The 27899-nt window shown below is 55.8% G+C and overlaps 18 protein-coding genes across 18 annotated transcripts, besides 14 other annotated features; 16 read left to right on the plus strand and 2 right to left on the minus strand.

Moving 5' to 3' along the window:
• Nucleotides 1–177: 177 nt before the first annotated feature.
• Nucleotides 178–2328, plus strand: TraAM80_03752 (uncharacterized protein; the record flags this gene model as incomplete). Its single annotated transcript, XM_029380705.1, has 1 exon — nt 178–2328. The coding sequence occupies one exon, from the start codon at nt 178–180 to the stop codon at nt 2326–2328; it is 2151 nt and encodes a 716-aa protein (XP_029239418.1).
• A 92-nt stretch (nt 2329–2420) lies between these two features.
• Nucleotides 2421–2459: a microsatellite.
• A 35-nt stretch (nt 2460–2494) lies between these two features.
• Nucleotides 2495–2519: a microsatellite.
• A 92-nt stretch (nt 2520–2611) lies between these two features.
• Nucleotides 2612–2650: a microsatellite.
• Nucleotides 2651–2719: 69 nt separating this feature from the next.
• On the plus strand, nt 2720–4105 carry TraAM80_03753 (uncharacterized protein; the record flags this gene model as incomplete). Its single annotated transcript, XM_029380706.1, has 1 exon — nt 2720–4105. The coding sequence occupies one exon, from the start codon at nt 2720–2722 to the stop codon at nt 4103–4105; it is 1386 nt and encodes a 461-aa protein (XP_029239419.1).
• Nucleotides 4106–4139: 34 nt separating this feature from the next.
• Nucleotides 4140–4178: a microsatellite.
• A 38-nt stretch (nt 4179–4216) lies between these two features.
• Nucleotides 4217–4236: a microsatellite.
• A 275-nt stretch (nt 4237–4511) lies between these two features.
• TraAM80_03754 (uncharacterized protein) lies at nt 4512–7811 on the plus strand (the record flags this gene model as incomplete). The annotated part of the gene is made up of 1 exon (XM_029380707.1): nt 4512–7811. One exon carries the CDS (start codon nt 4512–4514, stop codon nt 7809–7811), a length of 3300 nt encoding a protein of 1099 aa, XP_029239420.1.
• A 378-nt stretch (nt 7812–8189) lies between these two features.
• Nucleotides 8190–8246: a microsatellite.
• A 13-nt stretch (nt 8247–8259) lies between these two features.
• On the plus strand, nt 8260–10488 carry TraAM80_03755 (uncharacterized protein; the record flags this gene model as incomplete). Its single annotated transcript, XM_029380708.1, has 1 exon — nt 8260–10488. One exon carries the CDS (start codon nt 8260–8262, stop codon nt 10486–10488), a length of 2229 nt encoding a protein of 742 aa, XP_029239421.1.
• Nucleotides 10489–10941: 453 nt separating this feature from the next.
• Nucleotides 10942–11259, plus strand: TraAM80_03756 (uncharacterized protein; the record flags this gene model as incomplete). Its single annotated transcript, XM_029380709.1, has 1 exon — nt 10942–11259. The coding sequence occupies one exon, from the start codon at nt 10942–10944 to the stop codon at nt 11257–11259; it is 318 nt and encodes a 105-aa protein (XP_029239422.1).
• A 348-nt stretch (nt 11260–11607) lies between these two features.
• Nucleotides 11608–11634: a microsatellite.
• A 31-nt stretch (nt 11635–11665) lies between these two features.
• Nucleotides 11666–11701: a microsatellite.
• Nucleotides 11702–11819: 118 nt separating this feature from the next.
• Nucleotides 11820–12149, plus strand: TraAM80_03757 (uncharacterized protein; the record flags this gene model as incomplete). Its single annotated transcript, XM_029380710.1, has 1 exon — nt 11820–12149. One exon carries the CDS (start codon nt 11820–11822, stop codon nt 12147–12149), a length of 330 nt encoding a protein of 109 aa, XP_029239423.1.
• A 515-nt stretch (nt 12150–12664) lies between these two features.
• TraAM80_03758 (uncharacterized protein) lies at nt 12665–12976 on the plus strand (the record flags this gene model as incomplete). The annotated part of the gene is made up of 1 exon (XM_029380711.1): nt 12665–12976. The coding sequence occupies one exon, from the start codon at nt 12665–12667 to the stop codon at nt 12974–12976; it is 312 nt and encodes a 103-aa protein (XP_029239424.1).
• Nucleotides 12977–13653: 677 nt separating this feature from the next.
• Nucleotides 13654–13953, minus strand: TraAM80_03759 (uncharacterized protein; the record flags this gene model as incomplete). Its single annotated transcript, XM_029380712.1, has 1 exon — nt 13654–13953. One exon carries the CDS (start codon nt 13951–13953, stop codon nt 13654–13656), a length of 300 nt encoding a protein of 99 aa, XP_029239425.1.
• TraAM80_03760 (uncharacterized protein) lies at nt 13952–14275 on the plus strand (the record flags this gene model as incomplete). The annotated part of the gene is made up of 1 exon (XM_029380713.1): nt 13952–14275. One exon carries the CDS (start codon nt 13952–13954, stop codon nt 14273–14275), a length of 324 nt encoding a protein of 107 aa, XP_029239426.1.
• A 422-nt stretch (nt 14276–14697) lies between these two features.
• On the plus strand, nt 14698–15288 carry TraAM80_03761 (uncharacterized protein; the record flags this gene model as incomplete). Its single annotated transcript, XM_029380714.1, has 1 exon — nt 14698–15288. One exon carries the CDS (start codon nt 14698–14700, stop codon nt 15286–15288), a length of 591 nt encoding a protein of 196 aa, XP_029239427.1.
• A 245-nt stretch (nt 15289–15533) lies between these two features.
• Nucleotides 15534–15560: a microsatellite.
• Nucleotides 15561–15601: 41 nt separating this feature from the next.
• On the plus strand, nt 15602–16591 carry TraAM80_03762 (AUT2/APG4/ATG4 cysteine peptidase; the record flags this gene model as incomplete). The annotated part of the gene is made up of 1 exon (XM_029380715.1): nt 15602–16591. The coding sequence occupies one exon, from the start codon at nt 15602–15604 to the stop codon at nt 16589–16591; it is 990 nt and encodes a 329-aa protein (XP_029239428.1).
• Nucleotides 16592–16718: 127 nt separating this feature from the next.
• Nucleotides 16719–16762: a microsatellite.
• A 31-nt stretch (nt 16763–16793) lies between these two features.
• Nucleotides 16794–16830: a microsatellite.
• Nucleotides 16830–16854: a microsatellite.
• Nucleotides 16855–17187: 333 nt separating this feature from the next.
• TraAM80_03763 (putative Zn-finger protein) lies at nt 17188–18795 on the plus strand (the record flags this gene model as incomplete). Its single annotated transcript, XM_029380716.1, has 1 exon — nt 17188–18795. One exon carries the CDS (start codon nt 17188–17190, stop codon nt 18793–18795), a length of 1608 nt encoding a protein of 535 aa, XP_029239429.1.
• Nucleotides 18796–18876: 81 nt separating this feature from the next.
• On the plus strand, nt 18877–19218 carry TraAM80_03764 (uncharacterized protein; the record flags this gene model as incomplete). Its single annotated transcript, XM_029380717.1, has 1 exon — nt 18877–19218. The coding sequence occupies one exon, from the start codon at nt 18877–18879 to the stop codon at nt 19216–19218; it is 342 nt and encodes a 113-aa protein (XP_029239430.1).
• A 42-nt stretch (nt 19219–19260) lies between these two features.
• TraAM80_03765 (uncharacterized protein) lies at nt 19261–19980 on the plus strand (the record flags this gene model as incomplete). The annotated part of the gene is made up of 1 exon (XM_029380718.1): nt 19261–19980. One exon carries the CDS (start codon nt 19261–19263, stop codon nt 19978–19980), a length of 720 nt encoding a protein of 239 aa, XP_029239431.1.
• Nucleotides 19981–20165: 185 nt separating this feature from the next.
• Nucleotides 20166–20211: a microsatellite.
• Nucleotides 20212–20456: 245 nt separating this feature from the next.
• On the plus strand, nt 20457–23708 carry TraAM80_03766 (putative cysteine peptidase, Clan CA, family C19; the record flags this gene model as incomplete). Its single annotated transcript, XM_029380719.1, has 1 exon — nt 20457–23708. The coding sequence occupies one exon, from the start codon at nt 20457–20459 to the stop codon at nt 23706–23708; it is 3252 nt and encodes a 1083-aa protein (XP_029239432.1).
• A 398-nt stretch (nt 23709–24106) lies between these two features.
• Nucleotides 24107–24136: a microsatellite.
• Nucleotides 24137–24167: 31 nt separating this feature from the next.
• On the plus strand, nt 24168–25832 carry TraAM80_03767 (uncharacterized protein; the record flags this gene model as incomplete). Its single annotated transcript, XM_029380720.1, has 1 exon — nt 24168–25832. One exon carries the CDS (start codon nt 24168–24170, stop codon nt 25830–25832), a length of 1665 nt encoding a protein of 554 aa, XP_029239433.1.
• Nucleotides 25833–26183: 351 nt separating this feature from the next.
• TraAM80_03768 (uncharacterized protein) lies at nt 26184–27026 on the plus strand (the record flags this gene model as incomplete). The annotated part of the gene is made up of 1 exon (XM_029380721.1): nt 26184–27026. One exon carries the CDS (start codon nt 26184–26186, stop codon nt 27024–27026), a length of 843 nt encoding a protein of 280 aa, XP_029239434.1.
• A 533-nt stretch (nt 27027–27559) lies between these two features.
• Nucleotides 27560–27899, minus strand: TraAM80_03769 (uncharacterized protein; the record flags this gene model as incomplete). Its single annotated transcript, XM_029380722.1, has 1 exon — nt 27560–27899. A coding segment is annotated over one exon (340 nt), but the record flags the coding sequence as incomplete, so codon positions are not given.

The following is a 27899-nucleotide window of genomic DNA, read 5'->3' on the forward strand; positions in this document are numbered from 1 at the left end:
GGCTGCTGTTGTGTTCCGATGGAACTTTTTTTTTTGTGTATGTGCATGCGTGCAGGTTTTGAATGCTGTGCACCCTTCTTCCTCACTATATATATATATATTGTTTTTGGTCTTCTTCGCTTATTCTTTAGAATTTGTCGTCGGACGTATCATTTATTACCAGACCTTCTGTTTGAGATGAGTGAGGCAGAGTGTCGCCTGTTCGAGCTGCTTGACAAGGCTGAGGTGGCAGAGTTGGGCGTCGTGCCACTCGTGTCTCTGCAGGAGGCGTGTACGGGGGTGCCGTACGTGTCGTCCAGGCTCACAGGCAGGCGGCGGTACCAACTCTACCGCGGCCTGCTCCTGGACCGGCCTCCGACGGCGGTGCCCGACACGTTTCGACAGCATGCGGGAGAGGCGGGCGAGGATCACAAGAAGGTGGCGGCACGACTCGGGGAGGTTCTGGGCGGAGACGACCTGCTGGAGGAGGCGGAACTGCAGGGGTTTGTCTACTACTTTGCGTCCAAAACCGGGTGCCACTTCGACGATGCGATGACGGGCATCACGCTCGTACTTGCTACGGTGGTTGCTGCCGCAGAGTTGCCTTCCGGCGCGGAAAAACTTTGCCGGCTTTACCAGCTGCTTGAGGTGTTGCTTCAAGATTTTGTTGTGCCCACCGCGTCTCGTGCCCTGGACACCTCCCTTGTGCCGCTGCTACGCCTGCTGTTGCAGTACCATGACCCGTGTCTTGCACGTCACCTTGACCAGCGTGTTGTCAACATTGGGGTGGTGCTCCTCGACTGGGTGCGACGGCTCTTTGTGGTGGGGGACAACTTTCAAACGGCGCTCGGTGTCTGGGACTGGCTGCTGATTGTGGGGGACCCCACAATGGCGGTGTACTTCGCTCTCTCGTACCTCATAGCCTACCGCCAACGTCTTCTTGTGATGAAAACTCACGAAGAGTTGACTGAGGCGCTCCAATCCCTCGTTTTTGTGCTGCCAACACGAAAGGAGGACGCGGTGGACCCCGCGCTGCACGACGGTAGACCAGTTTCGTTCCTCCCGCTCAGGTCCGGTAAGTCGCTCGCGCAGAACGCAGACATTGCCTACCAAAATACGCCGCATTCTACCCGGCGTGTGATCGACGCCTTGGTATTTCCTGGCGAGGGCGGTCTGAGCAAGAGCCCCGAGGCTTTGGAAAAGTATTACACCGCCTACACGGCCTTGCCGCTGGAGCGTTCCGATTTTGCTGAGTCCTTCGCCGTGCAGCCTGCCGCGCAAATGGAGCTGGCTGCACTGAGTTACATCGTTTTGGACTGCCGTTCCCGTACGAGTTTTGACTTTGCCCGACTTGCAAGCGCCATTCACGTAGGGGATGATATCGGTTTCGATAACGCAATGTTTGACAGGCTAGCTGCGACGCTGCATGACGTCAAGGGGGCCCATCTCTGCATCTTCGGCACGGGTCGGCCCATCACAGGCGAGTTCAACCTTCTCAAAATGTTCTCTCTGCACCTCGTGCAGTGCGGTTTCCCGTACGTCAGCATAGGCGGGTTTCGTACCCTTGTTCCGCTCATCGAGGCGCGCGCCATCACCATCACGCGAACCTCAGCGGTTGACATGGCACGAGGGGAGGTTAGAGATTCCGTGGCGGCGTTGAAGAACGGTTTGGCGGAGATGCTGCCGCACATTGAGTTTGACAAAGAGGAGGCTCGTCGAAAGGCGGAGGTGGTTGGCCACAAGGCAAGGGAAGGCGTACAGGCGGTGAAGTCATGGGGGTGGGGCATAGTACAGCGCATGAGCCAGCGACTGGCATCCAGCAGCACACCATCCTGTAAGACAAACCTTACGGCGACTACAGAGATGAGTGAAAATACAAGCGGTGGCGGCAGCGGCGGTGGTATCGACGCTGGAGCTGGAACTGGCGGTGTTGTCAGTCGAGATGGTCGTGCCCATCGGCTGACACGTGCGACAGCCGCTCAGCGTGTGTTCTCGCTGGGCGTTGACGACTACACGGATGATGAGGACGATTTGGATCTCATCACCAGCGTTCCTTTGTACACCGGCACTACCATCGCCTACCGGGGGGGAGAGCAACTTGTGAAGGGGACTCTTGTGGAGGCGTCATCCTCACGATCTGAGGGAGAGGTGAAGGCCTCCCCCGTTGCAGCAAACCCCGTGTCTCCCCCAATAGAAAATAGCCTTCTTAAGGGAATAGATGAGGAGTTCGATCGACTCTTCGGTGACTTCGTCCCACCGCCTGGCTCTTCGTCTCAGGCGGAAGCGGCATCGCCAGAAAAAGAGCACGTGAGTACGGGCGATGCGGATGCTGACACCAACAACCCATGAAAAGAGGGGGGATGGGGGAAGGTATGCACATACTCATTGGGTCGTTTATTTAGTATGGGATAGTCCCGTTTTGTGTGGCGTGTTTTTTTTTTTGTACGTGTGTATGTATGTATGCGTTTCATGTTTGATGTCCTTTTGTTTTCGTTGTGTCTCGCTCTTTTCTCTCTATGTTTATATATATATATATATATGCCTTCTTATCTGTGGGCGCGTGCATTCTTTGGTGGGCTTTTCTTTCTTTCTTTGGCAGCGGCACGGTGATTCGTGTGCCCACTGACGCAGGCACACACACACACACACACGCAGAGCATATACATACACATATTTATGCGCGTATTTCTGTACCATTACTAGTAGTGGTGTTATGCTTATTTGTATACACGTGTAGCCAATGAAGACAGATCGTTTGTTGACGCTTCTGGCGTTGGCCTTGATGGCCGTTACGTGCAGCCTTCTGGTTGTGAATTCCGGGACGAGTGATAGGAGGGAGGAGAATCCGAAAAGGAAGAGTTCTTTCTTTACGACGAACTACGCCGCGGCGTATTTGGGCGCTACGCTGACCGATTTTAATCGTGCTTGCAAGGGAGCGTCGTCTGTGCTCAACGACGAAAAGGAGAAGTACATGATATGCGCTTGTGAGGCGGCCAGGAAACTGTTTACAGTTCAGCTCATCCGCGAAATTGAGGTTCGCGTCGTCACATTGGTTAACATGGAACATTTCAGTTCGAGCGTGAAGAAGTTTGTGCTGCTCGGCAGCAAAAAGTACCCCACCAACGAGTGGCGTGTGCTTGGAGAGTTTGAGGCCAGTCCGTGGCGCGGGACGCAACACTTTGACGTGCCAACGCAGGAACCTGTGCGCTTTCTGCGTTTCATGTGGGCCACCTCCCACGGCGACGACTCGTGGTGCACGCTGACGTCCTTCAAGGCGTTTGGCGTGGACGTACTGGAGACCCTGACGGAGGAGTACGGCGCAGATGTGGAGGAGTTGCTGCAGGGGCCACTGGATAGGGCACTCCCAGAACCACCGATTTTTGTTGCGCCAACGCTGCCGGTTTACACAGAGGTTAATGACCGTACCAGCGGACATGCGGCTGCACTGCATCACCCCAATGAAGGAAGGAAGCCACAAGGCGATGCCGCGCTCGAGAAGCTGTTCCAGCAGGTGGACGCCATCGTTTCGGCTGCCACCAACTGCAGCAGCGATGACAGCGACGCTGCCGGAGATTTCTCAAACTGCTGCAACTACGGCGAGCCCATCGACAATGCCTCCATCATGTGTATGCTGCAAGAGCGCCAGGCATTTATGGCCCGTTCGAGGTGTAAGTGCCTTTTGAAGCCAGTTCTCCCTGTCAGGATGGCGCTGTCACCGAAGTCGTTCCAAGGGGGAACGGTACTGCAGATCATTACACAGATGAGCAAGCATCTGAAGGTGCTGCAGCAGGAGCTGGAAGAAGCCTCTTTTCGGCAAAGGGAAACGCAGGCGAGGCTCGAGAACAGCGAGGCGGTGATAGCATCCATTGGGGTGCACTTTCGCAACATATTGAGGATTACTCGTGACTACAGTGAGCGACTCACGGACGTGAAAAAAGAGATGGATGCCGTTAAGTCACGCCTCCCACTTGTGTTGGAGTCAAGGAAACAGAAAAGCGCTTGTGCCACATTGAAGATGTGGGTGGCATGCTCCAACGCATTGGCCCTTGTCGCCCTCCTTGCGGTGTGCTTTGTGCCCCGCTCAAATACCCCCATGGGAGCGCGGCGTTTCACACGGCGTGGGTAGTCCCAGCGATGCGTTCTTGCCGCTTTAACTTATTTTTGTGTGCATGTGTGTGTTTTTTTTTGTTATTTGTTTGGCTGGAAATTTGGTGGGGGTCCTTTGACCACAGTTGCATGTGTGTGTGTGTGTGCTGTCGCCTCCCTGCCCCGATGTCTTTGTCACCGCCTCTCCTTTACGTGCCGCCGCTCCTGAAGGGAGTTTCAAGAAGCGAGTAAAAGGAGGGAGAAAAGGATACAACACATCAACTAGTTACTCCGCAGACGCACACCACAGTTTCATTAATTCATCTACGGTCCATACCTCTGCGTATTCCACGTGTGCAGTTGTTTGCGCAGCCCCCACTTCTTTTGAATCTCTTCGTCCAGTCCTGTCAAAGACATATTTCGTGTTTCGCGCTGCTGCACACTAAATGCAGCAGAAAGTACTTATCGTCACGCCAGTTGCCTTGTTTGAGGTTGTGGATGGAAAGACCGTGGAACGTGGGAATTGCGCGTGTGCGGTCGTGGGGCTTCCCGCAGATCGTCCCAGGTATAGCCTGGTATGCTACAATGACCGCCGCGAGACGCTGTGCGTGGGATCCATTTCCTCAACCAATGAACACGGTCTCCAGTTTGAGCTACAGGCGAGCCTATACGCTAGTTTTCGCGACACCGCCGGAAAGCGCTGGAGCTGTATGTTTCTAAAGGAGTCTCAGATGGAGTCTTTCTTGGCGGTGCTTGGGATTGCCCTCTACGCCTTGGCAGGCCAGCCTGCACACGCGACCGTCATCGGCGACTTTGCACCACCAGCAGGGGAGATCAGGCTCGGTCTGCAGCATCGTGTGAAGGTGCGTTATTCCGCCTTTGCCATTCGCAAAGGTGATGTCATGAAGCTTGGGGAGCTGCTGGAGACGAACGGGGACCGCCCGTACAACTTTCAGCCAGTGCAGTCAACGATGGCGCTTCACCCAGAGGCAAAAGGCTTTGAGTCGAGTGTGCTTGGGATGATGGAAGACACGTGGCGCACCGTCGTGGTGCCGGCGACGCTTCCGCGCTCGGGCGGGAGGCAGCTGTACGGCGGTGACAGCGTGATCTTCGTGCTGCAGGTCGTCCGCATTCTTCACGATGACTCTCCAATGACGGCAGAAGCCAAAGTTCCCGCGGTCTTTGCCGCCACCACCGACAACGCCTCCGCCTTGGTCCCGTTTTCTGCGCAGACGAGGGACGCGAATGGCACAAAACTTGTTGTGCTGCACAGTGAGCGGAGGGAGGGGAATACCGGTGGCGATGTGTCGCTTCTTCATACGTCTGCCTGCGGTCTGGAAGGCGGCGGCGTACCCACGGAGCACATTGCAATGATACAAAAGTTGGGGGCGCAGATTGGTAGAGCCATAACTGACGCGCGTGACGTGCGCGACGTTGCTGTGTGTGTCACTGGGGAGTGGAAGCAGGCCGTCAACCGACCAACGCCGTCGGCTCTGACGAACGCGGCCTTGGAGCAGTCCGTGAAGCAGCTCATTATGGAGAACGAACGCGTCATGGATGACATTACACGCCGTGATGAACTGCTGCAGGCTCTTGACCAGCGGAATCGCGAGCTGCAGAAGCGTGTGGATGTCGCAGCCATGGTGTCACAACAGCTGCTCGACGAAAATAATGATTCCGTACGCACAGCCTCGGACATGAAGCTGGAAAAGGAACGTCTTGTCATGAAGCTGCAGGAACAGATTAATCAGGTGGCTCATGAACGAGATGACACCCAGCGTCATCTTGAAACCGTCAAGAAATTACTTGGGGTCTCCGACGAGGAGCTGAGTCAGCTACGAGGCAAGTCTGACGTTCACGCCATACAGTCAGAGAGTATGATGACAAAGTTAAACACCACACAGGATGCTTTGGCTGAGGAGCGTGCACGTCGCAAAGGCCTGGAGGCGAAGGTGATGACTTTGCAGGAGGAGATTAGAAACGCTGAGTCCGAACTGCATCTTAAAACTGCCCAACTGGAAGAGCTGCGTCGCATGGCTGATATGGAGCGGGCACACTATGCCCAAATCATGGAGGATGAGCGGCAACGTCGTGGGTTTGAGGCACATCAATTGCGTAGTGAGATTGTGTCGGATTTACAGTTGCGCGACGCCAAGTATCAGGCCGATCGTGCGCGTGTAGCGGAGGACAACTTTGGACGTGGGCAGGCTGAAGGCAAAGAGATTGGCAGACGTGAGGCCCGCATTTATGTGGATACTCAGCTGGAAGAGCTCCAGCTTGACGCACAGAGGGCTCTGACGGAGCTGGATACATCCAAAACCGATCTACGACGTGCAATCGAGGAGGGCATGGCACAAAACCGCACATTGGGGGCCAAAGTGGCGAAGCTCAAAAGGCAAATGTATGAGGAGACGCGAAAACGAGTACGGTTGGAGTTTCAGTTGCATGGCATGCGCATGAAAGTACGGTGTGCACGGGATAACCTCATGGCTGCCTTTACATCTGCTGTGTATCGACTGCAGCGACCAGCGGAGGTAGCGAACTTAGTGCAGCTTCTGGACGCGGTAAAGCAGCGGCGGAAGTTGGACTTCAGCTTTGAGAAACGGAGCCAGGCGGCTGAGGAACTGGCGTCCGTGCAACGTCGCCTTGAATGGATTGAGTCGAGCATGCTGTCTCTATATCGCAGCAGGGCTGAGGCTATTTATCTTGCCTGGGTGGAACCACTGCTGGCGGAGCAGAAGGCGACAGTGGAGGCGGTGCGCCATCTTTGGATGGAGCGCGATGGTAGCGCCTACTATGAACTCAGCGCGGCAGAAACACACGAGCGCTTTGTGATTGGGCAAGCAATGGAATTGTTCTTTCAAGAACTCTCTGCGTTTTTCACGGAGCATATGAGACAGCGCGGTGAACTCTTTAATGACGCGGAAAGAGCATACAGAGAGAGTTTGGAAGATTACATGGCGGCCACGGACGCGATCCATGCACATCGGCTTGGCGAACTTCAGGCATGGCGGGAACTGCAGGCGGAGTGCATGGCGGCACGCAGTGCCACGGAGGAGGAACAGGTGACGGCATTCCGCTGTCTTCTGTTGGAGGCGCTGACTGGAATGATCACAGCGGATCAAAGCGCCTTCATGGAGGCAGAGGAGCGGGAACGAGCCATTGTGGATGCGGACCAGTGTGCCGAGTTTAGCGGGATGCTCTTTGACTGTAGCGAGGGGCTGGAAGCGCTGCGGCAGCTCGCGGCTGTTGTTGAAGCGCAAAATAACCTGGTGGCGGCAGAGGCACAGTCCCGCGCGGGTATTGCGGCGGCGGAGGGGGGTGCCCTGGGGGATCTCACTGAGGAGGAGTTGCGAGAGCGACCACCACCACCACCACCGCCGCCGCCGCAGTCGACGGTTGTGGAGGATGCGATCACCAGCGAAGGCACGCCTGGCATGCATCGTCTGCAGCGTTCCGTGGAGAGGGAGGGCGAGGAAGAGGCGGCGTCGTTTTGCGATGGGTCGCGGGTTCTGCATCCATTGGAAGGAGCGGACCAAGACCCCGCGGCGTGGGAGCACGCAAAAAGCGATAGCAGCGAAGCACGCTCCACTGCGGCTCCACCATCACCGCCAGCTGCTTGTGTAGCTTCGCGGCCCACGCAGGCGGCGGCGGTGAAGTCCAACCTCTTCGGCTTCTCCAGTGGCGACGACGACGACGACGCGGGGATGCAAGGCTGGTGCCAGCGGTGCAGCGGCCCGCGGTGACCAGGCGCATGCCCCCACCGAAGTCCAGGCTTTTTGACAGCAGTGATAGTGACTAGTGGTCGGTAGCGAACGAAGTGAGAGGAAGAGCCGCAGCAGGAGGCAAAAAAAGAAAGCAGGCAAACACAAGTGGGGGACCTAAAGAGAGGAGTAGCGAGCATATATGGTGGTGATGCTGGGACGAGGTTGTGGAAACGTCTAATTGCGCGACTCGCTGTGGGGGTACCTCAGCGTCTGTGCGTGTTCAGCTGTACTTTTATTTGCGGCTGCTACCGCCCTCTTCGCCTTTCTGCATTTTTGTTTTTGTTTTTATTTTTACCTTCTCCTTGTGACGATTGTACGCGGAATCGGCCTGCACAAGAGTGGAAAGACACGGGAGGGTTTGATTTTATTTTCTTCGCTTGTCGCTTTATTTCTTTTTTTTAGTTTGTATTATTTATACAGTCGGCCCATGCAGTACCTATACGATGACGTTATACCACCCTTTCGTTTCTTCACGAAGATTGTGATGCGGTGCGTCAATAACGCCCTGGATGAGGCCACGGCGAGTCACCGCACCGATCACGCAGGATTGTTTGCACCCCATACAACTATAGCGATGGACAACCCATGCTTGGTAGAAATAGCTCCCGGCCTGGTGACGCGCGGCCCCGCTGTCAGTTCAAAACCTGACGGTTCCGTGGGAAAGGCCGATGCGTCTGCAGAGAACAACATTTCTGCTGTTTGTGTAGCTGGTGATGTCATGCTTTGCGGGTTTACAGATGGGCGAACTACGCTGATTTACAGCAGCCCTCATGGGGGTCCGTTTGAGACAATTGAGATTCCACCGTTTACGCCGAACTCCACTCAGGTGGTTGCGCTGAGTTGTGTGCCTCTTCGAGAGGGGCACTGGGCGGTTTCTGTGAGCTACAAAACATCTGTCTTTGTGCGCCTGGTGTCGCTGAAGCAGAGTGCGCATCTCCCCATGGTGCTGAGGAAGAGGAGCCAGCAGCGTGTCATTGAGCTGCTCACCAGCGAGTGGCCATCCTGCGACTATGTGAGCTCGTTGCAGCTCTCACCCTGTCTGAAGTATCTTGCAGTGGCGTTTAGCAACGATGCGCTTGTTATCGTTGCCGCGCTTCCACCTCTAGAGGTGTCCCGTCACAACATGGGCGGCGGTCCTGAGCGCGTCGCGTTGGACGCCACGTGCCGTGTGATAAAGGAAGGCCGTCCCGGCGGTAACTGTCAGGCCCGTGTCTTTTTTATGCCGGAGCGGCCGCCGGGGGGTGTGCGCTCGGCCTTTTTACCGGGCTTGACATTGAACGACCCTGACACGACGGCGAGCCCACACCACCCACTCTGTTTGCTGGTGTGGGTGAACGGCAACAGCTACACGCGTTGTTCCTTGAAAAGCGTCAGCAATGGCGTCACAAGACGCCTGAAAACCATTCTTGCACCAGAGCCATCCACCACTGTGACTAATTCCAAAAAAACTCCTTTTGCTGCTACTGCGGTAGGGGCGGGCGCCGGCACTGCCGCTGCCTCTGCGGCGCAACGAACGAAGCTCAAGTCAAAAGTGGGTGCCGGTGGTTTGAAAGAGATTCCCCCGGACGTTGCATCGGTTGCCGCGGCAGGTTTAGTGAAGCAGCCACCGTTTCTTGGTATGTACAGAGGTTTGTTGTCTGACAAGGTTGTTGCAGCGACGTTGGCGTCATCGGACGGCAGCGCAGTGGTGGTGGGGTGTGCTGGTGGACGTGTGTACCTCATGGATGGATACGGCGTTACGTCGATGGTTTTTACCACGCTGTTTCAGGTGCAACCGATGTGGCTAACGGCCTTGTATCCCACCACGGATGTCCGATGCGGTATGGTGCTGCAGGCCATGAAGGCGCCGTTGGGGGATGGAGTAGGAGTCATGCTGGCGTATGCGCGAGGGAGTCTATCGCCTGCATTCGTTAACTTGGAGACGGTGTGTTGTTTGCGAAATGTGGAAGGTCTAAATATGGTGCTTCCACTGAGGGAGCTGCCGCTTGTCTTGCTTTTTTGCACCCACGGCACGTACCTCTGGGACGTCCACTACAACTGCGTGGTGGCGTCTCTCACCGGCCTACCGTCGCTGGAGCCTTTCTCCCTTTGCAGTGTTTCACACCGTGGGGCGGCCAGTGGTGCGCTACGCCTGGCCGCAGCCAGAAAGCTTCCTAAGACGTTGTACCTGCCTTTCTGTACGGAGACGGCCATCGTCTGGTGGACCTCCGGCAAAACCCTGGCACGACTACTCATTGCCGACCTCCTTGCCCAGGTGTACCCGCTGCTGGACCCTGAGTTTCGGGGTCTTCCCATGCGGGCGATGGCGTACCTCCTCGTTCACGTGCCACCTGCGCAGCGCAATGCATCAGAATATGTGGCGAATGTTAAGCTCCCCACGGAACATCAGCAACTGATGGACACTTATGAATGGGGCTCTCCCGCTGCTGGTGGTGGTGGTGGTGGTGGTGGTGGCAAGGACACTGGCGTCGGCTTCGCCAACCCCAAATTCCCTATGGACGAGGTATTGCTTCACCGGTTTAGCCATCTCTCCTGTGCTCCGCTGCACCCCGAGACCATGGCGGCGTGTTTCCTCGAGACGACATGCTCCACTGTGAATACGCGAGCAGAGGAATTGCGCTCCATGTTTGGAGCCACACCTCCGCATAGGTCGTGAAGTAGTCCAGACAAATGTAAAATTATGTGCACTGAACCGGGTGACCACTTAATCCATGAGTGAGTGTAAGAGCTGCGCGGAGGAAAACCACCCACCTTCACCCAATAATGGTGCAAACATGCAAGCACCTCCCTCCTTTGCCCTGATGTTTCTGTGGGTTGGCTGTCAACGGCGCAGTGATTTGTCCCCCCCCCCCGTGTCGATTTGCACTTGCCCCCTTCCCTCCGTTTTTTTTTTTTTTTTATGTGTGTATGTGTTTTGGAGTTTGATTATTGTTACTATTTTTTTTTCACTTGCTTCTTCCCTTGCAGTTTCCCGGCGCTGAAGGGGCGACACCGGTCCTGCGTACATGTGTGTGTGTGCGTGACCGGCAGAAGTCGGTTTCACCACTCTGCTGATTGCATTTTTTTTTTTTTTCGGTTTCTTCACGGGCGGGCACACAGAGGGTGGCCGATGCTGAGGCGCATCTCCGACTGGGGCGCGCCCGTGTTGGCTCGCCAGACGGTAGCTGCATGTGTGGGATTATTCACGTCGCTTCGGGGTGTTCGTGACACCCGCTACGACAGCTGCAGTGAGGAGCTGACCAGCCGTTACTTCGACATGCAGGACATCCCGGCGGATCGCCTCACACATCACTACTGGGACAACATGGACACACCGTATGACGACACGTTTCTGCTCGACGAATTCCCCTTCGCGGAGGGTGGCGTGGACACTGACGAACACATTCTTCAGCCGGATCGTCGGCTGCTTTCGAAGGAGTACCTTTAGGCGTGATGCGGCGGGGCGGGGGGATGCTTCACTCAAACACACAGAGGCAGAGGAGGGTGGTAAATTCACAGAAGGTAGAGGAGTTCGAGCGTGATGGATACGAAGAGGGGGTGGAACTCGCACGGATGAGGCAGTACATGTCTTATGCAGTGAACCGGTCTTTTTGCCACACACGCATTCTTCCGAAACCGAAAGTAGAAGCAGAGGGAAGCGACAGCAAAAACCACAAGGACGAGATTTGCCCTTGCGGTTTCTCTCTCCAGCGATGCGGTTTTCCTGGTGCTTCGTTCAATGGCTCCGCCTGCTTCCTCCCTCTACATGGTTGTCCGCTTTCTCCTTCTTTTTCTCTGCGTGTGTGTGTGTGTGTGTGTGTGTCTACGAAGGCGAGACTCGGGAGCCAGGATTGAAGCACACCAAACAAACAAGCAAAGAAAAGCAAAGCTGACGGTTCCTCAAATAACGGGGAAAAACGCCGAGGATTGGACGGACGTCAGGAGAAGGGAAAGAGAGGCGCTATCAGGAGACTGCACTGCGCTGCGCTTGTATCTTCACTTTTATGCATGACCTGCTTCTTCCGGACAGACCTCCCACGGTCTGTTTTCGTGTTGGATTTCATGCTCTTGGTGGTAGGCGCATTAGCACCTGTGCGTGGTTTGGGTGGCGTGGCGTACACTGCCACCGATCCCGGCTCCGGCGGTTTTGTTCGTGTGTCTACGCGCCGTAAACCTCCGCCTCCAAACACCTTTGTGGACTTTGATGTGCGGTTTGGCGTGTTGTACGAAGCTGGCGGCCACGCGAACCTTTCCACGCTCTTCTCCGTTTTCCGCCCCGTTGGCGTGCTCGATGCCTTGCGGGGATTCTACGTGCGACCGCATTTTTGGAGGACTTGACCTTCCTGCGGGCGGGCCACTTGCCGCAGGCCCCTGGGGCAACCACCGTGTGGGTGGTGGCGGCCATCAATAATGCGTTGGTTGTAACTGAGGACGCGGCGCACTTGTGGGAGAAGGTGCATCGGACGCAGGGGGGAGGGGTGTGTGTGTGTGTGGGAACTGCGCAGCGGCCTTTTTTTTTTTATGTCGATGACTTGACGATTTCGTCAGTGACCGCGTGTTTTGGCGGCGAGGCAGCTGAGGCAACGTGGGTTTTTTGTGTTTCGAAGAACGCTGACGCTGCTGTCGTAGGGGGCCAGCACGAGGAACGCACGCCGGGTGGAGTATCGCTTTTCATGGCCGTTAGGCGGTTTGATAAATTTTACCGCTTTGCAGTTGACAGGCTTAACGCCGAAGACGGGCCTCTTCGATGACCCAGGCATCCCGCAGCAACTCCCGCCGTTTTCTCTAAATGTGGAGGGGAGGATGCGCCTCAGAAGTACTACTTCGGCGGTGCTCAGAAATCTCCGGCAGGGATGTTTGCCGTGCAGCTGGAAGGGTTTTATTGGGTGGAGTGCGTCAATGGCAGCGCCTCGTTTGCGTACTGTCCAGGGGATGGGGCTGTGCACCGCTGCGGCAACATGCCGGAGTGTACTGTGTACGCTCCCACTGGCATCTGTCCCTCTTCTCTTGAGAGTTGCCGCTACCTCTGCGCTGACCGCTACGCGTTTCTCCTCGGTGGCGTGTGTGACTTTCGGGTCAGGTTTTACAACAACAACGGCACCCTTAAGGGACATGTGCGTCGCCCGCCGACCTTGTGGGGTCGCTGCTGCTGCTGCCACACCTGACCTTTGTGGGCAGCGGGGCAACAAGCCGTCCAAAGAGCTGCCTGTTTGTTGTTAGCCATCATATCGTATACTTTTACAATAACTTGCGTCCCTTCCGCTTCCTTTGCGGTGGCGCGGGTGCAGCGTCATGGGCTCAACCGTGCACATCTCTATGGACATCTCCCGCAGCGCCATTCGCCGACACCACTGTGAAAGATGCGGTGACAGTGCTTTGCATAACGTGTCTGCCGTTGCGTACGAGTTAGTTGCTGTCATTCCCGACGGCTGGTCGCGATGCCTCATTTCGTACGTGCATCCGGCGCCGGCGTTGAGAGCGCGTGCCGTAACGTTGCAGCTTGCGTGGAACACCTAATTTTTCTCGCTTGCCTTTTTCAGTGGGAACCGGATACTGCATGACGGCTGTTTTTCATGCGCTCCGGTAGAGGCGGTGGAGCTGAAAGTCTCGCTTTCGTGGGATCCGTCGGTGGAGGAAATACTATTTTTTTGTCAACGTCGAGGTGTTTGGTGCATCGCTTGCCCAACGCGGCACCCGGGACATCGCGACGGGAAATTGCAGCGTTGCTACCGCGGGACATTGTGCACTGGTGGTGGTGGATGGGCGGCGGATTACGACTCCCAGCTGTAGTTTGCCGGGCGTGCTGCCGCCAACCGCCTTCCAGTCGACTTTGAGTAGGCCCTCAGCGACGTTCAGCGCCTTTTTTTTTAACGAATTGCTCTTCTTTACCTCTTGGCCGCATGCCGGCAGTGCCGTTGTTTGCGATTCCCGTCAACGAACGTTTTGCTGCCGGCCTGTTCGCCACGTCGCATTCCGTGGCAGGGCCTGCGCGGGCGACTGCAGGATCTCGTGACCACAAAGGGCTTTTGTCGGTGGGGGTCTCACCGGCCATGGCCCACTGCAGCATGTCTCTCGTGTCCCAAGGGGAGCTTCGCTGGTTTGCTGGAAGAGTCCTCCTCGGCTGCTGAGGCACGTTGAACATGTGCTGCCACGCAACTGATGACTTTCAATTGGACACTTTGTGTGAGGCGGGTGACTGGGTATGGACCGCCGCTTCCAGTTGTGCTTGTCGCAACAGATTACGTTGTTTTTGTCTCTGGGAAAATTCACCTCGGCTGTACCACTTTTTTTGCTTTGTCATTGACGAAGCCGCAGACCTGACAACCGCGGGCGTTGCAATGCGGCCACAAGTTGCTGCGACACCGCAGTGCGATCCAAAGTTTACGCGCTCCAACGCCGATGTTTTGCCTGGCGTCACGGGTGTGACGATGCGGCTCAACAGTCCATTGAGGCTTTTTTGGTGAACACGGCGCGGTCAGCGGCCTGGCGCAAACAGACCCGCTCCTTGAGGGTTCGTCGGTGGCTGTGTCGATCCCGTTTGCTCTGCGCGCCGCGTTACCCACAACCGGCAACCTGAACATCGGCGCAGCTACTGCCCTTAACAAGGGCCAGCGTGCGCACTGGCTGTGGGTGACGGGATACACGCTGCGTTCTTTTTACTTTCTTTTTCGCATTTCGCGTGGGTTCAGTTGTTGTTCTTCTTCTTTTCGTTTCTGGCGACAACGGGGGTCGCCGTACGCCTGCCGCCACTCACGAGTAGGTACCGCTGCGTGCGGGTGTTTTTGCGTGACCGCCTCCGTGGCTCACGCCCGCCGGCACGGCCCTATTTTCTTCCTTCTTCCTTTCGTCGTAGAGTGTCACTCGCAGCGAAGCAGTTGGGGTGAAAATGCTGCGCTGGCGGCTGGGGCGTGCTCCGGTCTTCTTGGCAACCGCGGCTTCGCACACCGCACTGCGCGAGATGCACGGGAAGCCGACACAGTCGCACAAGGTTCGCACCCAACACAGCCGACGGTGGTGGACGCAGTCAAAGGCTCGCCACCTCACAGCGATGCCGCACGACGAGTGCCGGTCGCGTCCACACTTCCCCGCCTATAACGAAGACGTGGATCGCCCCATGTTGGTGCCGGCAGGGGTCACCTGCTTCAATTGTGAGCAGCCCATTGATGATGGCGATGTCAACAGCTACGTTTGGGTGCCGGCCGGCAACGCTACTGTCCCAACCCCGCAAGGGTACTTTTTTCACTTCAAGTGCTTCAAGTGCTGGAAGTGCAAGTACCGCCTCATCCACAACAAGTTTTACTCCAAGGACGGCAAGGCATGGTGTGTTTCGTGCGCCTTAGGAAGAGACATCCGTGTGCCCACGCGCCGGTGGCACACTTCCTACGTGAACACGCACCGCACAGGCTCTAGAATGTCAGGACACTTTTTCCCACGACACAAACATCAGATGGCGTTTTTGCTCGACCCGAACGAGTAGCTCATCTAAGGTGCCTGCGTCTTTCTGCATCCATTGTTACTTTTGTCTGGTTGCCGCCTGACCACAGACACACACGCACACACTCTTCCTCATTTGTCATGCATCGCTGTGGTGATTATCGCAATTCATTTAGGCCCCCGCTGTCTGCTGGATTCTCCGCGCTCTTTCTTTCTCTTGCATCTTTGTCCTGCTGTATCTTTGTGCGTGCGTGGGGTCCTGCCATCCTACTGACAGCCGAAGGGAACATATATATATATATATATATATATATAAAGGGGATTAAACGGGTGATTGGTGCAGCAGCCAACCATTGATGGAGTTGCTGCGCATCGTGCTGGACGCGGTGTCGGGGCGGCGGCATGTTGTGGAGTACCCATGCAGGATTTTGGGTCGCACAGTAAACGACTACAACGAACTAGTAGAGGTTTTGCGTCACGGTTTTTTCCTTTTTACGTACCGCATGAATTTTAGCCCACTGCCTCACTCCCTCGTGACCTCCGACAAGGGGTGGGGCTGCCTTGTACGGTCTTCTCAGATGCTGCTCGCCCATGCGCTTTGGCGTTACTCAGAGAATGAATGTAGGCTTGACTACTTCCGCGACCTAGACACTGCGGATGGCGCCCCCTTCTCGCTGCACAACATGGTGCGGGCAGTGATGAAGAAGGCGGACGTGTTTAGCCCAGAGTACTGGCCACCGAGCCAGGGCTGTGAGGCGATCCGCTGTTGCGTGAACAATGCCGTGGATCAGCGGATCATCCCTCCCATTAGCGTCGTAGTTTGCTCTCAGGGATGCCTGTTGGCGAAGGAGATTTGCGCCGATTTGGAATCTCGCCCTGTGCTCATCTTGACCCCTGTACGTTGCGGTGTCTCACGACGGATGGCTCAGATGATGTTCTTTTCGCTTGAATACCTTCTTCACTCCCCGGCGTGTCTGGGCGTGGTGGGCGGCGTGCCAAACCGCAGCTATTATATTCTGGGAAGCAGCTGTCAACAACTGTTGTACTTGGATCCCCACTGCATGACACAAAATGCTCTCCTCTCGTGTCATACGGAGGAGGATACGGGCATCGTGATAGCCACGGCGAGCCTCGTCAAGTGTGTGCAGTGGGACCGCCTCGACACATCGTGTTTTTTTGGTTTTTTGGTGGCTTCCCGTACCGAATGGTCGGCGCTGCGAACACGTCTGGAGGAGTTGCAGTGGCAGGGCTTAGAGCAGCTGCTTTGCGTCAGTGATGACGACGTGGGACACCACCTTGATGATGAGGTCGCGCTGTGGCCGAGTGAGGAGGACGTGGGGGGGTAGCCGCGGCGGCCACCACTGTTTTCTGGTGGATGCGTGTGCTAGTGTTTCATATTGGCAAAACGTTTGTCTTTACAGTCGCACTTGCATGTATATTGCGGTGGTACCGCTTCTCTTTCTGCCGAAAATAAGAAGAGAGAAAGAGAAAGAGAAAGAGAGAGAGAGAGAGAGTGAACAAACAGTAAACACAACCATCGTTAAAAAAAGTGTGCGTGGGAGAGTGAGAGTGATAGTGAGAATGACAACAACAACAACAACAAAAAAAAAAGAAGACACCACGCTCTCATTGCTAGTGCGTGTGTGATTTTTAAGCCTTTTGCTGTTTTTGGGTTGGTGGCTTGGTGTTTGAAGAGCTGCCTGCAGTGGGGCGAGGGGCGGGAGGATCTCCTATTACTGTAGTTTCCCCACTCTTTATTTTTTGTCTTTGGAAGGGGGGTGGAGGGAACTGAAGTATTACTGAGTGCACTGCTATTGCGGTCGGCATCGTGACCGTTCTCTTCCCCTTTCCTTCTCGTCTGTGTGCGGGGGCGTTGGTGTATGCTTACCTCTCTTTCGGGGGTCATTGTGTAGTTCAAGTGTGAAGTAGACGCTGGTGGTGCATGCGGCGCTGCGTGGCGCCCTTATGGCTGCCGTACCGCGGCATCGTGCGGGATTGGTGTGGTTCGTGTGGATATGTGGCGACCAGTCGGCGTTGGTGCCAGTCGTTGCGTCTTCCTTCCGTGGAGTTTGCCGCTCCACGCTCCCAGACGCACGAGGATCTTGCGTATGCGTCTTGCCCCATATGTGGTCGCCTGATGCATATGTGTGACATGCTCACTCACCTCACAACTGCCCACCGCGAGTTGAACCAGGCACATTGCAAGAAAATCTGCAGCGCGCGGCTGGAGCTCTACCAAAAGGTGATTGGCGTTCCGCTAAAGAAGATGGAGCTTACCACTTCTGGGCGTCGCGTGCTGGACTTCCTGCCCACTGTGCTGCCGTCCGGCTACATCTGCAACTGGTGCGACAAGAAGAATGATGTTTACCCCACGCGGGATAAGTTTCTCAAGCACGTGGCCGACGTCCACGCAGAGATTGACTTGGAGGACGTCGAGCAGCACGTCCCGCTTCTGCCACGCGGTGTGGTGGAGGAGAAGAGTAGCGTCCGAGATGAGATGTGGCCCACACGGCGTCTGAGTGGTGTTGAGGCCGTTGCTGAAACGTTTACCCTTCCGTCCACTGCCCGGCGCCAGACAACCATTTCAGTCCCGCGCGTGATTGACAAGCGAGTGGCTGAACAGCCGGGGGCGTTCAGTGACACAGAGTTTCCGTGCGAGTTGTGCAACAAGGTGTTCCAGAGCGAGATGGACCTGCTGCAGCATCTCGAGACGCGGCATCCAGACGGAACCGCTGAGGGGTCCGCTGACGTGGATCATTCCGCCATCGCCGATGTTGCGGAGTTCACTGCGAAAGAGGCGACGATGGGCGGCAGCCAGCGTGTGCACGTCATCTGCGACCTTTGCCCGTCCTCGTCGAAGGTGTACACGATGCCGTCCGCTCTTTTTTCCCACATACGTTTCAAGCACCCCGGCGAGGATGCCGCGTACCACGTGGAGCGCCTCATTCGCACACAGAAAGACCAGTCATTTGTTTGTAAGGTTTGCAGCAAGGCATTTGCCACATCCGAGGCACTGGAGGGTCACTTTAGAAACAAACACACCGAACCGGCGAGTGCGCCGGTGGGGCAGGCACCTGTGGCGATGAATAACTGCTGGTGGTGCCACGACTGCGAGAAGGGGTTTTCATCCGCGAAGGGGCTGCATGGGCACATGCAGAACAAACACGGTCTTTCTTCACAGATACATCCCTGTCCGGCGTGTAAGCGCGTGTTTGCAGACGTTTACTCGCTGGAGGAGCACATCACTTTGACGCACAAAACGATTCATCTGCATGATATTGGGCTTCAGACACATGCGAAGTGTGCCACCTGCGAGCGTTCCTTTTTAACCTACGAGGATCTGCACCGCCATGCCGTCAAACATCACAAAAAAGATCCCCGGGCGCCTATTCGCCCCTTTGAGGCCACAGCCTCCTCGTCGCCACCAAGGAACAAGGATGCGGCAAAGAGCGACGCGCATTCGTCGTTGTCGTCGTCGTCGTCTGTGTCCGCGCCACGCAAGGTGAAGAAACGCAAGAAGAGCAGCACAGATGAGGAGTCAAGTAAATAGCGAGGGTGCAGCGGAAAGAAAAATATAAAAACCGACAGAGAGAACGGGGGAGAGGGGGAGCGACGTTGGTGCGAACCAATCATGCCTGGGGCGAAGCAGGAGGGAACGGACACGAAACAGCGGCAGTGTCTAGAGGAGCAGGAGGAGGAGGGGGTGGGTGAGGAGCTGAAATGGCTTTGTTTTGTTTTGGTGACGGCACCAAGTTTACCTGCGGCGTCTTCACACTTGTCAACCCCGTCGGTTTCCGCACCTCTCTGCACCTCTGGGCGTTGTGCGCTGGTGGCGGCGGTGGCCATCCTTGCGGCTGTGACTCCCCCTCATATTATGATTATTGCTTCCGCCACTTTTTTTTTTTGTGGATTTGATTTCCGTGGTGCCCTTTACGGCAAGGACGCAGCGCGGGTGCGTGTGGAAAGGGAGTGAGACTGGAGTACAATACATTATTACATTACGCATCTACAGGCGATGACTGCGTGTGGCTCTGCCGCGGAATTGGCACAGCTCCGCACCGTGCAGCAGCTCCTTCACGCCTTTTCGGAGACGCCCTCCTGTGTGGTGCTCCTCAGCACCGCACTTGGGGAGATGTTGGGCGTCCTCGCTCGTCAGCAGGCGTGCATGAATGAAATACTCGTCTCTCTGCAGGCGACAAGGGAGGAGTGCATGCGGGAACTCTCGGCAGTTTCACAGAACCTCGCCGATGTTCTGCACGACACCATTAACCGCACTGCAGCTGCCATGAGCGAGGTACGGGAAAAAATATCCAGGCAACATTGCACGTATGGCACTGTCTTCTTTTCTAAAGAAAACCGTATTGAATTAAAAAAAGAGATTGTGGATCTACGGCAATTGGTACAGGAACGCCTGCATCGGCAAAACTCTTCAGAGGCAGAGAGGAAAGAACGGAACAGTGCGATCGATGCTGAACTTGCCGCTACAAGGGTGGAGCTACGGGATCTCAGTGCTCAACAGCATCTTTTACTGGAACTGCTTGACCTGCGCAAAACGTTGCTTTACCATGGATACACAGGGGATTCGGCTGCTGACGTGCGCCAAATTCGCCTACTTGACACTGTCGCAAGGGTGAAGCTGGTGCACCAACTACCGTGCTTTCACGTGCTGACGACAGCTTTAGCGTTATCTGATGGCGGCCACAGCCACCGCCATCCCGGTGGTGTGAAAGGATGATGTTGCGTGCGTGTATGGTGTGAGCATACATGCAACTTTGGTACAGTGTGTGGTTGCTGCATACTTTGTTTGTTGACGTTGGTCATCTGAGTTTCTTTGCTTACATTCTCCAGAAAAAAAAAAAAGGTAAAGCGGTATAAAAAGGAACTAGAGCGCCAGCGATAGCCATCACGTTGGATTTGTAGTTTATTTTCCTTGTTTTTTTTGTTTTGTTTTTTCTTTTGCTTTGTTCAGTCCTATCCACCGGAGACTCGGGTGGTACACGGCGGCAGTGAGGTGGTGCGGCAGGGCTCTGCGGCCATCGCGCACGGAGGGCACTTTGCAGAGCTGCGCGTTGGCGGTGCCAGCGGAAGGGGTGGAGGGCGGGGAGGGTGGGCCGAATCCCCTGGCTTGTTGCTGTGACTCTTGGTTTTCTCTTGCTGTCTCTATTTCCCGGTGCGGGCGGTGTGCATCCGTGTAAAGGTGTGTAAAGATTCATGAACGTGCACTGGAAGCCTCGCGGCGGCGTGCAGGCGTCGGTCGGTATCATCAACGCCGTCGAGTTTGACCCGGACCTGGAGTTGCTGTGGGTCAGTGATAGCTTTGGCCGGCTGATGAGCTTCACGACACATAGCCAGACAAACACGCTCACCTGGACGGCGTACTCCTCCTTCCTCGCGTCGACGCGGCCGCTCTCCGGCATTTTTTTTCTTCCGCTGGGTGGCGAAAAAATTGTAACAGTGGCGGACCACAATGTTATTCGGGGTTACAAGCGGGGCGGTGCGCTTTTTCTCTGCCGCACCCTGCCACCGCAGACGCAGGACTACATCGAGCTGTTTCAGACGCACGGCGGAACGGGGGTCGTCAGCTTCACCGGCAACGTTGGACTGACGCGCTTTTCCATCGGCAACGAGGGCGCTGACCGAAGCGTCACGGTGCCGCTGGGCGAATCCAAGGTGGTTGCGCTGCACCAGACGGAGCGGTGGATTGTCACGGGCAGCACCTCCGGCAGCATCGTCGTCCGTGACAGCAACGACCTGCAGGTTGTGGACATGGTGCCAACGTCGCGACACCGTGTGCTGGCGATGGATGCGTACGACGACACCATTGTGGCTGCCGTGGTGGAGCGTTCCATGACAAGCGGCGTGAGGGTGTACGACGTACGCAAGATGGCAGAGCCGGTGATCGCAATTGGTGGAATTCCCTCCGACAGCGTCTCACAGGTGCGTCGGTACCGCGACTCATTTGGCATTTCAGCGGATCGCGCATTTGTTTTGACGTCGTGCGGCTTTCACATTGTGCAGATGGACCAGCCCTCCCCGGTGTTCAGCTCCAACGGAATGGTGGAGGATGCTTGCACGTCGGTGAGCGTCTCCCCCAACGGTATGTGTGCCGCCATTGGGAACGACAAGGGCTATTTCATCGCCCTGGCCCACCCGGCCACGCGTGAGGATTACGTCATGTCCCGCTTTGAAAAGCCCCAGCGGCCGGTGAACCCCGTCTTTACGCAGAGCTGGGCGGAGAAGAAGGAGGGCGATACCTTCGCCTTCTTTGATGAGACGGTGCCTGCGGCAGAGCTCGCCTCCAACTGGCCACCTGAGGATTACATGATTCTCTCCGTTCCAGCTCCCACCCGTTGCCTTAACGTGGAGTCCCGCACTGTTTTGCAGAATCGCTGGGGATTCCTGCGGGCCGACTCCTATCTGCCCGACCCCAAGGACAAAATCACGTCGAACCTGCCTGACCCGTTCCCATTCAACCTAGGGCTTGGTGACGACCCGGCGGCGGTGCAGCGGAAGCTGCAGGATATGAAAAAGGATCAAAAACGGCGGTACTTTGACCTACGTGAGGGGACTGCCGGGGAGTACGCTCCGCTTGAACCGGCGAGGCATGTCTGTTACAGCTCACACCACCGCTTTGACTGGGAAGGCCACAACGCGATTCCACGGGACGTCGTGGGTCTGGACAACAGCTTCCCCGAGTGCTGGATTACGACGCTGCTGCAGTCGCTATACCTTTGTCACCCACCGGAGTACCCTGTTCGCAAGGTCATTCTACGCCACCTCTGCACCCGCGAATACTGCATCGCCTGTGAGACGTCCTTTATATTTTCGAATATGCTGATGACCTCCGCGACAGGGCTTAACCCGATTGTGCAGGTTGCCAACTTAATCCGCACCATGTACAAGGTGCCTGCGACAGCTTCCCTCTTTGAGCCTGTCAATTCCCGCGACGAGGCGGTAAAGCGGATGCACACGGCACAGTTGGTTCTGCTTGAGGCGCTGCATCGCGGGCTGCAGGATGAGAAGGCGTACCCCTTCATGGAACACAAACCCCCATGCCCTGACTTTGAGCACTCCATCGCGTACCTCTTTGGCACGGAGTTTTCATCCGGTGGAAGAGTTCACTTGGAACCCCAGTTCTACTGGGATGTTCCTTCCTCTGCACTCAAAGTGAATGAGGGGCTGCAGCATCTACTCAAACAAATTGAATCTTACAGAGATCAGGTGCAGATAAAACGTCTGCCTCCTATTATTGTATTACGACTGAACCCTGAAGGTGGGACGCTAAAACCGCCGAGGTGTTTGCACATCTCCCGCGAGGCGAAGGAGGATTCCAATTACGTTTTGTGCAGCAGCCTTATCCATCTCTCCGACGACGCCGACGACCCTGGTCGCTTTGTTATTCATCAACGCATACTGGATAATCGTTTTAGTTTGGTGAATGACTATCGCGTGACGGCACCAATGGAGGAGCAGGAGCTGGAGGATTTGATGCCCGCATTTCACTCTCATCGGGCTGTGGTGGCATACTACGCCCTCGATAAGCTGGCGGCGCCACCCTACAGTTTACAAGACGGTAACCGCCCGCCAAACATGTTTGAGGTGCTTGGGCCGCTTCTACTAAATGATACTCTTGCGAAGCCCCTGCAGCGTGACCCATCTGCGCAACGGTTTAAGTCGCCATTAGCGTCATTCTACGAGATTAAATCCAATGACCTTGTCGCCTTGGATGCGGAGTACGTGGTGCTGAACTGGAGCAGTCGTTGCATTGATGCAGGACTCGAGAATAACTCGTTGCATAAGACGCATATGGCACTGGCACGTTTGAGTTGCATTTTAAGCAGCGCCCCGGGAGATGAGCGGACAATTGTGGACGATTACGTGCACACACCTGAGGTAATTGAGGACTACGTGACGCAGTACAGTGGTATTCACCCCGGGGACCTGGACCCGCTTAAATCCTCCAAGTGCCTGACAAGCCGCAAGGCAACGTACTTGAAGCTTCGTGCCTTGGTGGATCGCGGTGTTGTGTTCGTGGGTCACGGGCTATACCAAGACTTCCGCGTCTGCAACATTGCGGTCCCTGCCGAGCAAATCATTGACACTCTAATGATGTTTCACAAGCCTGGCGGCAGGTACCTTTCACTCCGCTTCCTTGCCTATCACGTGCTAGGGGAGCGTGTGCAGGAGGGTGAGCATGACTCTGTGGAGGATGCCCGCACCTCGCTGCGCCTGTACCGCAAGTACCAGCAGCTGGTGAGCGAAGGGACATTTGACACCGTCCTCGACAAGCTTTTGGCGACCGGGGCGGAGACAAGCTGGTACGTGCCGGAAGGCCGCGATGCCTTTGGCGTATCCTCTGTGGCCTTCACCGGCGCAACTGGGTCGCCAGTGTTCCCTGACGCACCTTCGACGCTGGTGGCCGCGGAGGTTGTTGAGAGCGTTGAATTTACCCCCACAGAGTAGTGGGCGATTCAAGACTGCGCTTTTTTCCATCACCAAACTCTTTCAGCACGTTGTTTCACATCCCGCCTCCTCCGACGTCTTTCACTTTTTTTGCTTTGATGCATCGAAGGAGCTGGAGAAGGGGGAGTAAAGAAGGGGAGCATCGGTCGGAGTTGAGGGTGATGGGATAGAATGAAAGGCGGGGGAGCTGAAACACTTCTCTTTCTTCTATGAGGTCTCCCCCAAGTAAGAAACACCCAGCCTCGTAGTCATGCTGAACTTTTTCCGTTGCCGTTTTGCTTGTTTCCCCCCACCCCTCCCCACCCTTATTTTTTCAATTGACACATTTCCACTGCCATGTAGGTCTTTTGTAGAGGCACGTGGGGGTGCAGAGAAACGCATTGTATATATATATATATAGAGAGAGAGAGAGGTAGAGAGAGGTAGAGTGGGTAGGGGAGCGAAGGAAGTAGTGGGGGAATGCCAGTAAAGTCATACGCGGGGGCTCCGTCCTACCACAACGGTTACGTCTCTCCTTCCGGCATCAAAGTGCAGTACAGCAATGACTGGGTGAAACATCATCCGCTTGAGGGCGATGGGCTGCGACCGCTCTTGTACATGCACCTGTGGAAGAAGGATAAAGGGAGCGGGAGCCGGCTCAAAAATATCCGTCTTCCGGATACTGTTGTATACGAGCACAACTTCCCCCGTGCCTGGTACACCTACGACGGGGATGCGAAGGAAATCAACAAGCACCCAGGCAAGATGCTGGATGCCCAGTCCATCTACGAGCAGTTCAGCCACTCCACACCCGACTGCGATGTGGTGGCGCAGTTCCTCACTACTTGCGCCCAGGACAATGCGGCCTTCGGGACGGACTCTGGGCTCCTCACTTACGTGGAGTACTTCACAGCAGAGTCACTCCGTGAATTCCTCTTTGGCCATGAACGAAAACCGGACGGAATTCTGCAGAAGTTTGTGTTACCCAAGGGGAATATGACGATGCGACAAAATTCGCAGCTACAAGTGATGTGGTCGCCGCTGGTGACTGTGGTGTACAAGCGGACGAATAAACAACGATTGAACGACACACATTTGCCCCTCCACGTACGCGCCGCCACGTTTGATGGCGACTGCCACCTGAGTGAGTTGTCGCTCATTGCGGACGAGACCAAAGGGAAACTGGAGTCTCTCTGCCGCGAGGTGGTGGATCATGTCTACTTTACTGATCACAAACTGATCACCTGCATCGTGCTGAACTTCAAAATTGACGACGCCAATAAGCCATACCTGCTCTGGTGCAGCTCTCTCCGTGTCTCGGGTGATAGACTGAACCCGCGACATCTGCGCGTCCCTGTGGCACTCTCCTTGCAAATTGAGGTGTTAAATGATGGAACAACTACGCGGGATCGCATGAATAAATGTATAAAGCGGCAACACCAGCTGTTCTTGATGGACAAACAACTCTTTGAGCTTTCACGAGACTACAATTTTGGCTATCAATGCAACACGTCCAATGTTCGTGAGGCAAAACGCCTGGGCCTCGTGCCTCAACGTGGGACATCCAGTCGGACTTACTTACGAAGAGGTTCACCGCGGCATGGCCCATCCCATCCCTTTACTGAAGCTATGCGGTACTTTGGAGACCTCACGCGGGCGTTGCGTGGTGAGAATTCCTCCCGCCGCAGTGTATCTTCAGCAGTGCAACCGCACGAGCAACGCCGGTTTTCGTCTGGTTTTTTTCGTCAGGGCCAGGAAACACCTGATGCCCCGGAGCATCGTGTTAGAAGTGAGCTTACCGCTATGGCGCTTGACGCATGGTACACTGTCTATTCTTCCACGCTGTCGCAACACCCAGCTCAGATGCCAACGAAGGATGTGACGTTGTCAAGACCCCTTCTGGAGGTGCTGCAGCCCTCTGAGCTCGACCGTCTCTTAGTGATTCTTGGCCTTGAGAAGAACTTATCCTCTGATGACCCTCAGAGCTTCACCGTGAAACCGGACCTTATTGGGCCCGGGCGACGCTTTGATCGTCCACTATTCAACGCAGAGCGTGATGTAAGAGAATACTTTGATGAACTTTTTGCTTTGAGGGGAGCAGAGATCACGGCGCAGTGTCTAAACAATGATCGCTGGGTCTGGTGAGCAATGACCTCTACCCACACGTCATGTCAAGTATTGCTCGGGTCGTCTTGACCACTGCCTTCCCACCGGCCATAGAACTTTGCCGACTGTTTGTTTGCTGGTTGAAGCAAACAAAGAAGGGAGTATGTGTGTCATGTGGCCTGTTGAGGTAGAACTCGTGTGTGTTGCGTGGGCCAGCTTTTCCTTGTGTTTCTCTCTTCCTTGTTTGACCTCATCTCTTCCTCTCGCCCCCACTTTTTTTTTTTGTTTCTGCTTATTTTGCCTCCTCACCTCTGCTTGACGGTTTTGGATGGATTGCGCCTCTGCAGCGGGTAGGGGGCACCATTGGCGGCGGGATAGGCGCGTTGTTTTATGTTGGGCGGTCCTGCAGGGCTACCAGGGAACGTCGTTCGCGGGAACACCATCTTCTGCCTGACGCATGTGGACGATCGGGCGTATTACATACCGCGTGGGTACAAGTTGAAGGACCGGATCTACTGCTGGCGTGTAAAGGCCGACCGTGAGACAGGGCGCATCTTTTATGTGAACTGTGGTGGCTTGGGGGAGAGCTGGGCGCTGCCGGACTTGCTCGCAGATAACTACGACCTGCGCACGCAAGCGCTGGACGGCAGCCCGCGATGCTTTTCGTCTTTGTCGGGGCTTTCGCCCACTGCGAGGCAAGTTGCCAGCGAGGACGCTGTGGCGGTGCTGGAGGCAGCGGCGGCGGTAGCAGTTCCCTCGGTGGAACTGAGCAACGAGGCGAAGCAAAGCCGTGATGACGACACAATATTTTCTTTGACGTCACCGTCAGCGAGCAACGTGTGCCACGGCACGAGGGAGAAAACTTTTTTTCTGGCCTCCATGCAGCACAGTGTTGCTGACATTTACCTTAACGACATTACTTATCTGCGGTCATTTGACGCGGAGGTACAGGCACCGGCGTCTGCTGCAACGACGGTGCGCGGCGAACCAGATGGCGCCCGCATGCCTTGCGAAGGCAGCGGTGCCGAATTCTCCCCTCTTGAGGCGCAGCTGCGGAGACAAATTGAGGACTACGCCGAGGAGGTTGCCACACTTCGTCAAAAGCTGGCCGAACGGGAACGCATCTTGATGGAGAAGGATCTGGCGCTGCTGGAGCTGGAGGAGCGCATGGTGAACATGCGACTGCGCATGCTGAAGGCCGTGAGCGCACATCGCAAGGCCACCTTCCCGTGACAGCCATGACGAGACATTTTTTTTTTTTGTGTGTGTCTGTGAGTTTGCACGCTACGCCGCTCTCCCCTTCTTTTTACGGTTAATTAAATTTCGATTCATCCCGCTCTTGATCCCTGATTTGGCTCCTTTTGTTTTGGTGTTTGGGTTTTGCTTGGCGTTCGCACACCCACACGCATACGAGAGGAGGTCGCGCACGCAATCTGTTGGGATGCTGACGTCGAGTGGCACCGCGGGCTACCACCCATCCTACTACCCCTAGCGCTTTGCAGCGGAGTTCAAGGAGCCGTTAGTGCGGGTGCAGGGGTACACGGAGCCAAGGCTTACCCCCGTGCAGCACTCCGCCGTAGTTTTGGCGGTGTCTGCCATCACCGCGTTGCTGAAGCGCCCCATCGTCAAGATGACTCCTTCTATTTTTTTAAAGTGACGTGCCGGGGGACTCCAACCGCATTTATGCCTTGGACAAGCGGGCTCAGTTCTTCCGCACACTGCTCAGCATCCGCTGGTTTGCCGGGCCGCCGATATTGTGGAGCATGTCAGAGTATGTCTTTCTTCTTGCCAGCTTCTATGTGGCTGCGCGAGCGGTTGCCGTGGGACAGTAGAATTCTGCGAGGGTTTGCCGCCGGTGGCCCCACCGATGTGGCGTACACGGCGGTGCGATACCCGTATGACGTGCTGCGCGCCACACCGGTGGGGCCGCTGGTGTGGGGAATGTCGTGAAGACGGCTCTCCGAGAGAAGCCCTCTGTAGTTCTTGGTGTTTACCGTGGCGTAACGGCCGCGCCGGTTGGTCGGCTGTTGCAGTTTGGCGCTTAGTTTGGGGTGTACAAGGTGACACGGTACGACGGCGTGTATCACCACACCTGCATGCTGTTTC

The sequence above is a fragment of the Trypanosoma rangeli genome (genome assembly GCF_003719475.1).
Source record: "Trypanosoma rangeli strain AM80 chromosome Unknown Tra_15.4_contig_00101, whole genome shotgun sequence".
NCBI classification, from domain to species: Eukaryota; Euglenozoa; class Kinetoplastea; order Trypanosomatida; family Trypanosomatidae; genus Trypanosoma; species Trypanosoma rangeli.